The 16,849-nt window shown below is 43.9% G+C and overlaps 1 protein-coding gene across 1 annotated transcript in view; it reads left to right on the plus strand.

Annotated features, from left to right (window-relative positions):
• The window catches only part of PTPRN2 (protein tyrosine phosphatase receptor type N2), a 1,038,500-nt gene that overhangs the window by 461,513 nt on the left and 560,138 nt on the right, over positions 1–16,849 (plus strand). The window contains exons 8-10 of the mRNA XM_058660653.1: positions 5,416–5,619; positions 6,887–6,933; positions 10,530–10,906. Of these exons, the coding sequence (XP_058516636.1) occupies positions 5,416–5,619; positions 6,887–6,933; positions 10,530–10,906 (628 nt within the window). The remainder of the gene's footprint in view (positions 1–5,415; positions 5,620–6,886; positions 6,934–10,529; positions 10,907–16,849) is intronic.

Here is a 16,849-nt window from a genome sequence, read left to right on the forward strand (position 1 = left end):
TCCCAACAGCATTTATTGAACAGACCTTCCCATTTGCCTGGATTGTCGTTTGTCTTTTTGTCAAAGATTACTTGGCTCTATCTGTGTGGGTTTCCTTCTGGTGTTTCTATTCTGCTCCATTGATCTTCCTCTCTATCTTTGTGCCAGTACCACGCTGTTTTGAGAACCACTGCCCTATAGTATGTCCAGAGGTCCAGAACTGTGATTCCCCCTGCTAACTTCCTATTCTTCAGGATGGTTCTAGCTATCCGTGGTTTTTTATTCTTCCAGATGAACCTTTGGATCATTGTTTCCAGTTCCATGAAGAATGTTTTGGGCAATTTGATTGGGATTGCGTTGAATGTATATATTGCTTTTGGCAGTATAGACATTTTAATGATATTGATTTTACCTATCCAGGAGCATGGGATGTTACTCCATCTTTTGAGGTCTTGTTCAATTTCTTTTTTAAGTAGTTTGTAGTTTTCTTCAAATAAGTCTTCTACATTTTTGGTTAGATTTATTCCCAGATATTTCATACTTTTCTCTGTTATTTTGAATGGTATCTTGCTGGTTAAGTCTTTTTCCATCTTGGGGCTGTTCGCATACACTATGGCTGTTGATTTTTGTTCATTAATTTTGTACCCTGCCACTCTACCAAACTCTCGTACAAGTTCTAGCAGTCTCTGTATTGAGTCTCTTGGCTCTTCTACATAAAGAATCATATCATCTGCATATAGTGAGAGTTTGACTTCTTCGTTTCCCATTTGGATTCCTCTGATTTCTTTTTCTTGTCTTATGGCCTCAGCGAGTACCTCTAGGACTGTGTTGAATAGTAGTGGAGAAAGTGGACATCCCTGTCTTGTTCCAGATCTCAGTGGGAAGGATTCCAGCTTTTCTCCATTCAGTATGATGCTGGCGTTGGGTTTTTCATATATGGCTTTAATTATGTTGTGGATTTTTCCATCTATGCCTACCTTGGTTAGGGTTTTTAGTAGGAAGTGGTGTTGGATTTTGTCGAAAGCTTTTTCTGCATCTATTGATACTATCATGTGATTCTTGTTTTTCAGTTTTTGGATGTAGTGTATCACATTTATGGATTTGCGAATGTTGAACCATCCCTGCATTCCAGGGATGAATCCTACTTGATCTGGATGAACGATCTGTCTGATGTGTTTTTGAATTCTGTTGGCTAGGATTTTGTTGAGAATCTTAGCATCAATGTTCATCAAAGAGATAGGTCTGTAGTTTTCCTTCTCTGTTAGTTCTCTGTCTGGTTTTGGGATTAAGGTAATGTTGGCTTCATAGAATGAGTTTGGAAGGGTTGCCTCTTCTTCTATTGTTTTGAAGAGTTTGTAGAGGATTGGGGTCAGTTCTGTTCGGAATGTTGTGTAGAATTCTGTAGTGAAGCCGTCTGGGCCTGGGCTTTTCTTTGTTGGGAGGTCTTTAATCACTGATTCAATCTCTACTTCAGTTATGGGTTTGTTCAGGTCGTTTGTTGCCTATGAGCTAAGTTTTGGCAGGTGGTAGAAGTCTAAGAACTTTTCCATTTCTTGGTGATCTTCTGACTTGTTGGAGTACGGTGCTTTGTAGTAATTTCTAATTATGGCCTTAATGGATGCGGTGTCTGTTGTTATGTTGCCTTTTTCATCTTTGATGCTGTTAATTCTTGCCTTCTCTTGCTTTTTCTTTGTGAGTCGGGCCAGTGGGGTGTCTATCTTGTTTATCTTCTCAAAAAACCAGCTTTTTGATTCATTGATTTTGTGTATGGTTTTTTTTATTTCTATCTGGTTGATTTCCTCCCTTGTTTTGATGATTTCTTGTTTCCTATTGTGTGTGGGGCACTTCTGCTGCTGTTTTTCCAGTTCCTGGAGGTGTGTGTTTAGTTCTTGTATTTGGCGCCTCTCTTGGGCCTTGACATGAGCTCCAATTGCGATGAGTTTACCCCGTAGCACTGCTTTGGCAGTGTCCCACAAATTTTGGAATGTTGTGTCAGAGTTTTCATTGGTTTCCATAAATTTTTTGATCTCATCTTTAATTTCTTCTCTGATCCATTGTTCGTTTAATAGCATATTGTTCAGCCTCCAAGAGTTTCTGTATTTCCTTGGGCATTTTGAATTGCTGATTTCCAGCTTCATTCCATGGTGGTCTGAGAGGGTACATGGTATGATTCCTATCTTTTTGAAGTTATTTAGGTTTGCTTTGTGTCCTATCATGTGGTCGATCCTGGAGAAGGTGCCATGCACTGCTGAAAAAAATGTATAATCTGTGGCCTTAGGGTAAAAAATTCTATAAATGTCAACCAAGTCCAGTTGTTCTATTGTTTGTATGAGCTCTGTTGTTTCTTTGTTGAGTTTTTGTTTTGTTGATCTGTCTATTGTTGTTAGTGGGGTGTTAAGATCACCCACTATTATTGTGTGCATATCTATGTCTCCCCTTAAGTCCGTGAGTAATTGCTTCATGTAGCTAGGTGCGTTTGAATTTGGTGCATATATGTTCACAATGGTAATTACTTCCTGATGGATCAGTCCGTTCACCAATATATAATGTCCTTCCCTGTCCTTTTTGATGTGTGTCAGATTGAAGTCCACATCATCTGAAATTAAGACAGCTACCCCAGCCTTTTTTTCTCGTCCATTGGCATGAAATATCTGTTTCCAACCTTTCACTTTCAGCTTCTTCGAATCTCTTCTGGTTAGATGTGTCTCTTGTAGGCAACAGATAGTTGGGTGCTGTTTGATAATCCATTCTGTTAATCAATGCCTTTTGATTGGTGAGTTCAGGCCATTTGTGTTAAGAGTTAAAATTGAGAGGTTGTGATTTTGCCCTGCCATACTTGTTTTTGTGGGTGTTGATATCTGTGTAATTGCCCTTCCTTGTGTGGACTTTAGTGGGGAGATCTTCCTGTTTGCCATCTTTGCTTATGATTCACCTCCTTTTTTTCTAGATTTAGTGCATTTCTAAGGAGATTTTGTAGAGCTGGTTTTGTGCTGGCATATTCTTCTAATTTCTCTTTGCTGTGGAAGTATTTGATTTCGTTCTCAAATACGAATGAGATCTTTGCTGGGTACAATATTCTTGGTTGACAGTTGTTCTGATTCAGGATTTGGAAAATCTTTGTCCATTCTCTTCTTGCTTGTAAAGTCTCTTCAGAGAAGTCAGCAGTGATCCTGATTGGTTTTCCCCGGTATGTGATCTTTTCTCTGCTTCGTACTTGTCTTAGGATTCTTTCTTTGTCTTCGTTGGAGTGGAACTTGAGCACCATATGTCTGGGTGAAGATCGCTTTGAGTCATATCTGCTGGGAGTCCTCTGACCGTCCTGGATTTGGGCTGGGTTCATGTTCCAAGTGTTTTGAAAGTTTTCCCGTATAATTTCGTCGAGCACCATTTGCATTCCTGACTGTTTTTCCGCTCCTTCAGGAAGGCCAATAATCCTAATATTTGATTTTCTGAGGTTGTCTTTCATTTCTTGTATGGTCTTATTGGCTTTGTTCAGACTTGTCTCCAGCTGTTTAATGAACTGGGTATGTTCATTTTGTGTGTCTTCCGTTTCAGAGATCCTCTCTTCTGCTGTATTTGTTCTGTTGGTTAGGCTCTCAATTTTGTGCTCTAAGTCAAGGATTTTACTTTTCATTTGTTGTATTTCTGAGGCTATGTGGTTCTTGAATTCCTTGAAGTCCTCCCAATTCTTCTCATTGTCTCTGACATATTTTAACATTATTTTTTTGAATTCCTTGTCTGGTAGATCTTCTATGTCTTCATCTCGCATCTCTGAAATAGACATTGGCTTTTGATCCTTTATTAGTAGGGTGTTGGCACTCTCATCTGGATCATTACCTTTTCTGGTATTTCTTCCCATTGTGTTAGTGTTTCTTTTTAACAGCAGCTAATCTGCTAATAATCCCATGCAGTGAATGTGTATATTTCAAAAACTTTACTCCTCATTTCTGGAATTTCTATTGATTTTTTTTTTCAGTTCAATGTCAAGTTCACTGGGTGTTACCCATTTATAGCAGCTCCTTTAATACCCTTATCCTGTTTTAACATTGGCTGCCTTTTACGGAATGTAGGCTGTGTTTTCAACTTCTTCACACATCTTTATTCTATGCTGGACATGGTGTCTGCAAGGACTCTTTTGCCAGCTTCCTCTAAAACGTTTTTCCAGCAGGGGTTGAACTTTCGGACAGACCTTTGATCCTGTCAGACTGCATTGTATGTTTTATTTGAATTGACCTTTTTTGGTGGCTGTTCCTCTGACGGCATGGCCTTTTTGGCTTGTCACCTGCATAGTGCAGGTGAGTCTAGGCCTGTGTTGAGTGTGGCCATGAGTCCCTCCAACCTCATGTGCCAGACCCCACACCCATCTCTATCACTGCATGGCCTAGACTTTCCCTACACTGTTGAAAAAAGGGGAGGGGGCAGAGATCTGTGGTATTCAGGGTGGGTAACGAGGCATCTCAAGGACGAAGATGGAAACAGTGATAGACTTGCCACTGTTTGGAGATAGAACTGCTTTTTAAGGGGCTTTTTGAAAATTGGCATCTTGCTCGATGTTTGGCATTCCTGTCTTCTACCTGCCTTGCAGAGTTGATACCCGAGATGCCCTAGATGGAGGCTTAGTTTAGGAGATGGACGGTGGGCAGAAGCTCAAAGAGGCAGTGGCATCCTCTGGGGCCCTAGCAGGGGAGACGAATCTTGTTGTTCCCAGACCACTACAGTCTCTCATCTCTTTGTTAGGTGTGCTTGGAGCAGATTCCTGAGGGGCTAGTTTCATAAGGGAACCTACATCTGGTGTAATCTCTAGGTGTCTTCAGAATTTGCTGTTCACTTACAAATAAACTCTCAGGCCCAACTTGTGTCCTAAAGATTATCACTTCAGAAACAGGGCTCATTGTCATGTGGCCAGAGAGTTACACTGAGGCTGTTACCTGTGATCTGTAGGGAAACAAGAAGGCAGGAACAGAAAGCAGAGAAAGCAGAGGGAAATATTGGCTGTCCGTTTTTAGAGTGTCATTTGTCCCTTCGAATGTATTTTCTTTCTTTTTTCACAAATGAGAAGCAAAGATTTGAGTATCCTCTGTATATCACAGACTGAGTTGAATTGATGAGCCCTCTCTCTTTGCCAAGCTATGTGCAGCATGGTCCAGACACCTCAGTTTCTGCCCTCTAATCAGGCTAATGCTTTTGTTCTTCCTTTCCTGTGATCTTCCACATCCAGATGAACTTGCTGAAAATCTCGAACTATGGTAATGACCAGTGGATCACACGTGGCTTGTGATCCAAATCCAATCAAGCAGGTGTCTATTGAGTGGTACCTGTGTCCTGCTTGGGCAGGAAGTTGCCTTGGAAGGTGTTGGCCTGTGCGTTGCATCCTTGTGTTTCCTTGGAGTATACCAACCCTCAACTTCCATGTGTTCCTTTTTTTGTGTTCTCTAGAAGTCCTCCAGAATCTGCTGAAGGATCTGAGGAAGCAGCAAGCAGATGTGGACAGCCTGAGCTCCCTGGAGCTGGATGAGATGGCACACGTGATTGCCAGTGCAATACAAGGTGGGGATGCAGGAGGAGGCCAGGCTGGCCGTGGAAGAGGAGCTGGAGGAGAGCCGAGAGGGCAGGTGGACAGCCCGGCAGCCACGCTCCAAGGTGACCTCCGGACCTTTGGACCCTTTGCTTTTGGGGATCACTATGAGGGGAGCAGATGAGCTACAGAGCTGTGGAGAGAGACCTGCAGCTCACTGCATTGTAATGGATTCCTTCTGGCGGGGACATGGGAATTTGTATTAATGATTTTTATCTGTTTGAACTTTTGCCTCTAAAAGCTTGCTTAACAGACCAAGCCGGCCAGAGCAATTATGCTGAATGGCAAATTGCTGTCTGTGAGGATGTGTAATTCTTCTGTGTTGAGGTCCAGAGGTCTCAAAAAAAAAATAGAAATGATGGAAAATGTTTTTGCTTGGATTATGTGAATGAATATTGCCAAGCACTTGAATGATACAGTAAATAGGGTTCTGGGATGTTGGCGTCCACCCTCTGAGGCTGCTGAGGGAAGGGGAAAAAGTTGCTGCCCAGTACTCGGTGCTGCCCTCATGGATATTCATGACCTTGCAGAGGCTGGGACTCAAGTCAGTCTTCTCTGACCTTGGACCTTCCCTGTGGCCTGATTGCTCCTCAGAGTTCGTGGAGCTACATGAAAGCATCTACTTCAGTGCCTTGTATTTGGCAGGCTGGAAAGCAAGTGAAAGATGCATCCCTTGCTCCCCATTGGATGCTGGGAGTCTGACTGGACTGATGAATTGGACACAGGAAAAGAGAGTGGCCCTGCGTCAGGACAAGGCGCTGCGCCAGCCAGTCGGCCGACAATGAGAAGGAGTAATGCCTGCACCAGCACCAGGAGGGAGGGCAGTGAAAGGTTCCCCAGGCAAACTGGCAGTGAGGCATGCACCTTTGGGTATTGTGGATAGAGTGTTCATGGAGGGAGGAACATGTACCGCAAAGAAACCACTTCACTGAGTGGGTTCTGAAGCCACCTTAATTGTGAGATGGTTTGGGCTAAACACTGGACTTTACTGGCTTGTAATTATGAACTGCTGCTAGGTACGATGGATTTTTCGTGCTGTGGAGCTAGCAGTGAAGATAAGACATAGATGCACAGATCTGGGAAACACAATTTACGACTCACTCCGTGTCTGTCCTGCTGCTAGTAAGCCCTCTTCTCTCACATGATGAAAATAGAACACTATTTTGCACTACAAATAGAAAAGGTTTATTTTATGGTAGAAATGAGGCCAACATCATCACACCTCATCTTGTGTAAAGAAGAGATTCTTTGTGGTTATCTTTCTACATGCTGTGACACATGCTTGTGAGCATATCTGAACCAGGATTTTGATAACGTTCCTGCCTTTTGCAGATAACAGAGTCCACGGTGACGATGATGATGAAAGAGCTTACCAAGAGGTAAGATGGGAATGTCTCTGGTATTTTGTTTGCATTAACCCTAGAACTATATTGATAATCTTTTTTGTTAATAATTTGGGAACACTGATATGATGCAAAGTGTATTTTTTTTCTTTCTAGAAAAAGGTAGCAAAAAAAACTTCATATTTTCCAAATTGAGAAACAGTACAAAATTCTATTTGCTTAGACAGTAAATTCTGTTAGGAAAATATAGACTGGTATCTGCCTATTGTAGAAATATGGAAAATGCAGGCAATGCAAAGAGGAATGTTAGGTATTTCTTAGACTTCTCTCACCAAGGGATAGTGAGTGTTAACTCTTTGCCATTTTGCAAACTTGATGTTGTCCTCGAGATGCTGATCCAAGGCTCATTTCCTACGTGGACATACAATGGCTCTAACTCATTTAGACCCACATTGTCCTGTGTGGTAGCTGCTAGCCCTGTAGGACTATTGAGGCCAAAATTCAAATGGCTTTGTGTTTTAAAAAATAAATATCTATCTGGGCTAGTGTGTGATGGCTCTACTGGCTAATCCTCCGACTGCAAGTGCTGACATCCCGTATGGGTGCTGATTTGTGTCCTGGCTACTCCACTTCCCATCCAGCCCCCTGTTTATGTTCTGGGAAAGCAGTAGAGGATGGCCCAAAGCCTTGGGACCCCCCGCACCTGCATGGGAAAACCAGAGCCGGTTCCTTAGAATCAGCTCAACTCTGTCTGGTTCAGCCATTTGTGGAGTGAACCAGCAGACAGAAGATCTTTCTGTTTCTCCTTCTCTCTGTAATAACAAATAGACATTTTAAAAAGAGATTTATCAAAAGCACAAATCATCCAGTTCCTCAAAGTCACATTTCAGGTGCTCAGGACACTGCATCTGAAGTGCCAGGCTGCTCAGGTACAGCACAGCACAGGAAGCCATTGGCAAAAGACTCTGTCACAGCCCTTGTCCATCCATGGCATCGGTGTTTCCTAACTTTGTTTGTTTTTCCTGTTTGGAAACTTTTTGGTCTTCATATATGTCTTAAGAAATTCAGAAAATCTGTTTATGTGATTCTTTGCAAATCTGATTTTTGGAGAAAACAAGAAAAAATGTCTTTGGTTAATAATTTGCTTGTCACACTATATGAGTGGTCTGTGATTGAATACCTGGAAGATCTGGTAAAAAAAAAAAAATGAGAGGTTGTTGTTGTAAATGTTTATTCCAGATAGTTGCATATTCTGAATTGTGAAGGGGTAATCATAAGAAGACACCTTTCTTTACTTCAGCAAGCACAAGGGAGGGATATTAGGGGCTTCTGAGGGGGATGAGGGTGACAACCGAAGACCTGCTGCACCCACGGCTACAGAACAGCAGGTGACACATTGGGTTCCTGAATCTTCTGGAAGGAGAGACTCAGCAGGACTTACAGCACAACCTTTCTGTCTGCCATGTGTTCACTCATGGCCAGCTCCCTGCTGCTGGCGATACATTTTCTAGCAAGTTTAATATTCAATATTTATAACCCAGAAGAAGTTTGAAAACAAAACAAAACAAAACCAAAAAAATGCAATATTTAAAAGCACAAAGGTAGAAACTGTAAATGATTTTTAGCCCAAAAAGAAAACTTTAAATTCCTAAATAAATGTTTTGGTAAAGTGAGTGGTAAGCTAAACCTGGCTTTCCTGTTTCTGCTAATAAAATGTTGGAGATTAAATTTTCTGGCTAAAATAAATACCATGCTGAGGGGTGGGAAGGGATAAAAGAAGTTTGGATTAAATAAAATGTGTGGGACAGCGTTTTAGCCTAATGGCTAAAGTCTTCCCCTTTCATGCACCGGGATCCCTTATGAGCGCCGGTTCATGTCCCTGCAGCCACACTTCCCATCCAGCTCCCTGCTTGTGGCCTGGGAAAGCAGCAGAGGACGGCCCAAAGCCCTGGGACCCTGTACCCTCAAGGGAGATATGGAGGAAACTACTGGCTTCTGGCTTCAGATCAGATCGGATCAGCTCAGGCCGTTACGGCCACTTGGGGAGTGAATCAGCAGACAGAAGATCTTCCTCTCTGTCTCTCCTCCTCTCTGTATATCTGACTTTCCAATAAAAATAAATCAGTCTTTAAAAGAATAGGGGAAGCTAGATATGGTTCTTTAATTGTGGCCAAGATAACAATATGAGGTGCTAATGGAAGTACACTGTTTTGTAATACCACCTCACATTTTTTTTGTTTTGTTAATTTAAAACTATTCTAAAATAAAATGTTAAAAATTTCCCATTGAAGGAGTGTAAGGCTTGCTAGCCACTTGTTTAAAAAAGTCGCCCTTGGGATGCCTTGCCACGTGCGGTAGCTGGAGAGCCACTAGGTGTTGGTGTTGGGCATCTGTGAGCAGCAGAATGGCCTCATGCTGAAGGCAGCATCTTTGACATCAGACAGGTCCAAGATCAAATCTGGGCTTTCCAAACACCACCTCTGTGGTCTTGTGTAGTAAGTTTGTATTTGACTCCTATGAGCCCGAGAGTTTGTGATTTAGGCATGAAACTAGTATTTTGTCCATAAAGACAGGATAATCATTGGATTGGATAATTTTCACAAAGCAAATTAGTGCCTGGTATGTAATGAACGCAGGATGTTATAATTATAATATTCATTAGTTTGAATCTCAGTGGAGTTGGTCTCAGGAACTTCTTGTCCAAGAAATGGGGCTCAGGATGGAGTGAGTCTTAGCCGCAGGGTGACTTGAGATCCCCCGAGATGGTGATAGAGTGCAAGGGTATTTCCCAATGACATGCCACTCATAGATCAGACTTGCTGTGCCTCAACTTCCCCCTCTGTGAAAAGGGGTTGATGGTGATTTCTGGTGCATGGAGTTTTCAAGAAAACTCTTTAAGCTTGTTTATATGAAGTATTTAGTACATGTCTTTATAAGGATTCAGCAAATGCAAATTATTGGATTAATTATTAAGTTTTTTTTGCTTGTAGTCTTGATAACACTTTTTTTTTTTTAAAGTATAGATATCAAAGATCACTGATGACTTTTAGGAGGGTGTGTGTGTGTGAAAGAGAATCATAAGTCGGTGATTCGGACACACACTGCCCTCCTCTTCCAATTCTTTTTTTTTTTAAGCTTTATTTATTTTTATTGGAAAGTCAGATATACAGAGAGGAGAAGAGACAGAGAGAAAGATCTTCCATCCACTGATTCACTCCCCAAGTGAGCGCAACAGCCGATGCTATGCCGATCCGAAGCCAGGAACCAGGAACTTATTCCAGGTCTCCCACACGGGTGCAGGGTCCCAAGGGTTTGGGCCATCCTCGACTGCTTTCCCAGGGAGCTGGATGGGAAGTGGAGCTGCTGGGATTAGAACCGGCGCCCATATGGGATCCCGGTGTGTTCAAGGCGAGGACTTTAGCCGCTAGGCCACGCTGCCGGGCCCTCCTCTTCCAATTCTTTGGAAATTTCTCATTTATACTTACTTCTAAATTTAGGCTATCATATCTTTATTAATCATTTTGGTACCAAGCTGCCTATACACATGATTTTCCTGCAGCTGTCTCTTTAGTTGTGATGTCAGTCTTCCTCTTCTCGGAGGTGTCATTTCATGGAATTTTTCATCCCACTAGGTCAATCGTTTGAGTGTGAAACTCGGTGACCTGTTGCAGGAGCGTGGATCTCAACTTTCTCCTGGAAGTCCCACCCTTGTAAAGCCATTCAAGACAGAGATGAAGAAATCGGAGGAGCCTGAGGCTTCCCTGTCTTCCGAAGAGGAGAATGCTGGGGTGGAAGATGTGAGAAGCCAGACTTACTCCAAAGACCTGCTGGAGATGCCGTATTCAGAACCCAGGCTTAGGCTTGAGGAGCCCCCAAACTGGACCCAAGGGCCTGTGAAGGAGGAGCAGAGCCTCCCAACCAGAGTGCGAGGACCTGCCAGTGACACTTTGCAGCTGGAGGTCAAGTCGTCAGAGGAAGACGAGTATGGCTACGTGGTGACACAGCACGAGTGAGTAGGAAGCCTGGATTGAATCTCCTGGTGACCTTAAATCCTTGCAGTGGGGGCAAAAAGGGGAGGGAAGGATTGGTTAACGTAAGGACATACTCTTATTCTTGTATGTCTTTAACCAAAAATACCTAATGGGAACTTCCAGAGTCTCAGGTAGAGAAGGCAACTTGGAGCTCGTCGGAAATCCCACCGCCCCACCTCCGCCGACCCCGACCCCTTCCCTGGTGATCCTGAACTGGACTTCAAGCTTAAAAGAAGGTTCCTGAGGGGCATTTAAAGCAAACCCAGACCAGAACAGACCAGACCAAAGCAAGCTCTTCCTGTGTTCTTTGGTCTTGTCCTCAACTGCTTTCGTTTCAAGGAGGCAGGTAGGGCTGAGGTTTGCCCTTGAATGGCTTCTAGGGACAACTGCGTGTAGCAGAGTGGCGCATCTCAGGCAGGAAGGGGTTGTGCGTGTCTGCAGATCTGTGCTGACTGTGTGCCTGCTAAAATTTTAAAAGCTCTGTCTCCTTACATCAAAGTCTTACAAATATCAGGATATGACTCATCCTTCAGAGGGAGAAGCAAGCTTCCTGGCAACAGAGTGTTCTTCTCTCTCATTTTGATCTGAACTTAATAAGGGAAAGAATTCAAACATGATGTACCCTACAAATTTCAAATGGCCCATCCCTTTTCTTGGGTCATCTCACTAATGAATCTGACATTTGATGCCATGCTTTGTGAAACCATGGTAATTTCCTCAAGTAATGGAAGCCATGTTTCAAAGAGAAGAGACTGTCTGGCTGGCCTTATGAGCTCATGTGTGCACATGTGCATGTGGTTGTGTATAAGTAATAATTTTGCTCCTCAGTTATGATGCACATTTTCTTGAGCAGTTGTTCCTGAGATGCACAGTCCACTGTGGGTACTCCCAGGGAACTCAGAGCTCTCAACAAAACCCGATTTCCGACTCAGGCTAATGGTTGCTGCACTGGGGACATCCCATTTCATCAGCAAGCGATAGTTGCAGAAATGGTTTGTCCTGCTCTCAAACCACAGACTGTGTGTCAAAAACAAATTAAAGTATAAGGCTTTAAAGGTAATGATGGTCTTGTGTTCTGGGAGAAGTTGTCAGTAGCTGGCACTTCAAGCTGACGTCGGAATATGAACTCAGTTTTTCCCACAACACGTTCTTCATTAGGCAGAGTCCACTCATTTCCCACCCCTGCTCAGATGGTGTGCTCTGTGGTGCTCTCCCTGTGCTAAACTCCTGGAGGGTGAGTGCATCTTTCTGCTTGGGTTGTACAGACAAGCACAGCAGGAATGCAGCTATAGCACAGATGGGAGACCTGTTGACTTATCCTGAGCACAAACCACCTGTTGTTTGTTATCAGCAATCAGGTGCTGTGTTGTGGGCTTTTCCCTTCTCTGGTGAACATGTGTGTGTGGCGTAGAGTGTAGGGTGTGGACTATCTATGTACCTGGTCTGACATGTGTTAAGTCTGTGTATCAGACCTATGGTATCAGGTGTGCTGTGTGTAGATGATGTGTGTGATACATGTTATGTGTTGTGTCGTTTGTGTGTGATGTGTATGTTATACGTTGTGTTATGTGTAATCTCTGTGTTGGGTATTGTGTGTGCTGAGTAGTATGTGGTATATTTTCATGTGTGCTGTATGTGATGTAGGATGTGTGTTATGTGTGCTACATATATATGTTGTGTTAGTATTGTGTATGTTTTGTACATTGTGGTGTTGTATGTGCTGTGACGTATTGTTTGTGTTTTGTATGTGTGCATACATGTGTGCTTGAGCGTTGTGTTTTGTGGAGTTGTGAGTTGTAGGTTATGTGGGGTTTATGTGTACCATATCTGTATTTGTGGCTAAACTTCATAAGTGTTTTGTGGTGTATATGTATTGCAGGTATTGTGTCTATTGTGTCTGTGTTGTATGCACATGCTGTATATCTGTGGTGAGTTACATATGCACATTGTGTATTAAGTGCTTGTGTTGCTATGGGGTACAGTGAGTGAGGTCTCCCGTGGGACTGCCTCTCACACTCTCCATTGCCCACACCAGGTCTCAACTTTCCTTGAAAGCAGATGCTGCCCCTTCTGTCTCGCAACTCGGGCTCAGTTTATCACACAGGAGAGATAAGAACATCGCTGTGAAAAACATGTTCTAATCTGTTTTGCAAAGATCTACTAATTTATTTGAAAGTCAGAGCTTCAGAGAGAAGGAGAGACATGGAGATTGTTCATCTGCGCATGCACTCCCCAGGTGGCCACAATGGCCAGCTCTGCTAAGCCAGGCTAACAGAGAGGAGTTTCTTCTATGACTTCTATGTGGGTGGTGGGGGTCCAAGGACCCAGGCCATCCTCCGCTGCCTTTCTCAAGCTTTTAGCAGGAAGCTGGGTCAGAAATTGGTGCAGCCAGGACACCAGTTGGCACCAATAAGGGATGTTGTCATTACAGATGGCATTTTTAGCTGCTATGCCACAAAACAAACTCCCTCTGGCCATTTTAAAGAATTCAAAATAGTGACCTTGATGTCAGCCTGGAGAGTGACAGAACCTTTCAGAAAAAACAGTCTATACTAATCCATTGCTAACTGCAAGCAGTTAAAGAAAAAAAAAAGCATGTTATGTTATCTTGGCTGGTTTTTCCTTTTTTTTCCCCCATTGTTGCTTTAGCTGGATGAAAGATACCTGGTGAAGATAACGTAGTATTGTATCGATAATTCTCACTGTCTTTTGCAAAGCAGAATGTACTGGAAGATTGCGTTTCCCTCTCTTCCACAGAGAGATGGAGGAATGTGTACCTATTATCAGCTTAATCGATGATTTCTCATTCTCAGGAGCAAGCTATCCTTGCACCCCAGCTTAGACTTTAATAGGTCAGCTATTAATTTACTAGAAGCAGATTCTTTGTCCCATGAACAGGAGGAGGCTCAGGCTTGTCACTGGTGTTGTCAGCCACAGAGGCTGTTTTTGCTGATGTCCACAGCACTGTGGCTTAACCTGGCCAGGCTTTGTTATCTGACGGAGAGGGTAATCCTTTGCCATTCATGCATTTATCCTCTCTACAAACTAAATGGATTATTCATGGATTGAGGGAAGATGGGATATCTACCTTCAGCCCCCCCCCCAAGGAATATTCTGAAATTATTTTGTATTAGGAAGAAATCACAGAACAGATGTTGAGTTTTGGAGCAAAGGGAACTGCTTGTCTCTTTCCCATCTGAAACATACATGTCTGAAGTATATGAGGCCTGCACGGATGCACCTTTCTTTGCTTAACCAAAAAGTCCCCTTTTAAAAGGTGTGTTGTTTTTACTTGAAAGACGTTTTACAGAGGGAGGAGACACACACACATACACATAAGAGAGAGAGAGAGCGAGAGAGAGAGAGAGATTGAGATTCCATCCCCAAATGACTGCAATGGCCATACCTGAGCTGATCTTAAATCAGGAACCAGGAATTTCTTCCAAGTCTTTCACGTAGGTGCAGGGGCCCAAGCGTTTAAGCAATTCTCCACCACTTTCCCAGATTGTAAACAGAGAACTTAATTGGAACTGGAACAGCCTGGATGAGAGCCCATTTGGGATGCCAGTGCTGCGTGTGAAGGATTAACATGCTGCATGAACATGCCAGCCCCAAGGGGTTATATTTCTAGACAAGGGTAATTTTTAATCAATGATAATGACTTTTTAGAAGCAATATTCGTGTCCTCTAAGTATGGAAATTAGAAGTGGAAGGAATGTGTTGTGTATTTGATATCAGAGAAGAGAAAAAATAATCACGTTGGAGAAGATCCTGCACTGCCCTAGGGACAGAGCTGGCACAGCAGGTTGTGCAGGGAGAATGGGCATTGCATCAACTGGTCAGGATTCCTTATGAACCCCTCCACCCTTCAGTGGAAGTGCCTGGGATTCCTTCTGTATCAAAAGGCATCGTGGTGGCACTTTGAGGGATGAGGATGCCGCGGAAACCCAGCTGCCAGGGCCATGGCTGTCTCCTCTGTGTTTGGCGCTGTCCCATCTTGAGAGCAGAAGCAGTGGTGCCACCTCCCAGGGTTGCTGGGAAGAGTGAAGGCCTGTGATGCTGTACCAGAGCCCAAGGTGTGGCCGAGAAACAGCCTTTGCCCATGGGCAGAGCACAAAGAGAGCACAGCTCCACCTACAGAAGAGGACTAAACAGACATCCACCGGGGAGGGATTGGAGAAGGTGGAAGTGCTGAGCTCTCAGGGAAATGGTGACTGGGATGGCCTCACCTGCCTCGGATGCTTCCTGATCTCCTAAGGCAGAGTTGATAGCTGTTTTTCTTCTTTCAGTGGTTCCTAGCGACAAAACCCTCTTCCACCTGGAGAAGGCAGACGGTGAGGTTGCCAATGGCATTTCCTTTCTCATGAGTATGCAGGTACCCAGGGCCTGACTAACTTTTTGAACTCTTGTGCTCTGACAGTACTGCTGTGCATGAAGCCTAGAGACTGACATGAAGATGACAGGGAGGAAATTACCCACCTGCCTGTGCTCCCTCATTGGAGCTGAACCCACGTGCTCAGCTCCAATGTACTTTTCTCTCCTGGGAGCCAGTGCATAGCAGGAGAGATGAGGAGAAAGACTCTAACCCTGGCCCCACCCCTTAGGGTTGCAGCAGCTAAACCTGGGCCATGGAGCCTGTCCTGCCCTGGTGTAGGTGGCAGTCAAGGAGAAGGGTAGGTGTGAGCCTCTATGAAAGAAGAAGTGGGTGTAGATGGGGATCCTACGTAGGGTTCCCTGTGTTAACATCCTTGGGTGATCCGAAAGAAACCTTTGGGTATTGTGGATGGCATCTCTGCATTGTGTGTTTCTGGTGCTGGGCAGAATCCCAGATGATGCGTCGGTTTTCTTAGAAAGCACAGAGATTTTCTCTGGATGGGAGCACTCTCCACATGGAATGGTCCCTGCTGAGTCACCAAGCATCCCTTCACTTGGCTTTATTAGGAAACTATCTTTAGCATGATTTTTTTATTACCATTAGAGAAGATTTGAGGTGGGGGAGTAGTAAAATTTGTCTTGGTTGCTTGTACATTAAAAGAGGAGGAGAAAGACTGGCATTGTGTTGTAGCAAATTAAGCCACCACCTGTGACACCAGCATCCCACATGGGTACATGTTCAAATCCTGGCTGTTTCACTCTGAGCAGTTCCCCAGTAATATGCCTGAGGAAGCAGTGCAGGATGGCCCAAGAGCTTGGGCCCCTGCATCCATGCAGCATGCTGAGAAGAAGCTCCTGGCTCCTGGCAGTGATCTGGCCCAGTCCTCGCATTGCAACCATTTGGGGAAGTGAAGCAACAGATGGAAAATTCTTTCTCTCTTCCCTCTCTCTCCTCCTCCATCCCTCCCTCTCGCTCTCCCTCTCTCCCCTTTCTGAACCTCTACCCTTCAAATAAATATGTGAATCTTTGAACAAAAAGGCATTTAATTGGGGCAGTATTTGGCATAGCAGTTAAGATAACAGAAGTTGAGACACCTGCATCCTGTATCAGGGTGCTTCCTGCAAATCCTGGATCCCCCACTTGCAATCCAACTTCATGCTAATGTGTCGCTTGCAAGGTAGCAACTAATGACTCAAGGTCTTGGGCTCCTGTCACCCTCTTTGGAGATCCAAATGTAGTTCCACCATCCTGGCTTCAATGTGGTCCAGCCCTGGCTGTTGGGCATTTAGGGTGGTGGTGCTGCTGGGGGTGAATGAGTGGATGAGAGCACTCTCTCTGCCTATCAATGAATTGGAAATAAAGTTTAAAAAATTCCATCAGCCCAAACTCAGTTTCTCTCACATCCTGGCCATCCTCCTCACTCCTCTGCCATCACCTGTGTCCATCGTATGGTTAGATGCCAATGACCTTTACAGTCTTGCTTTTGTTTGACTTGATGTTGGAGCATCCCCTGGGCTTCTCATGTTCCCATAGAATCTGTCTCTTG

This window comes from Ochotona princeps, chromosome 2, assembly GCF_030435755.1.
Source record: "Ochotona princeps isolate mOchPri1 chromosome 2, mOchPri1.hap1, whole genome shotgun sequence".
NCBI classification, from domain to species: domain Eukaryota; kingdom Metazoa; phylum Chordata; class Mammalia; order Lagomorpha; family Ochotonidae; genus Ochotona; species Ochotona princeps.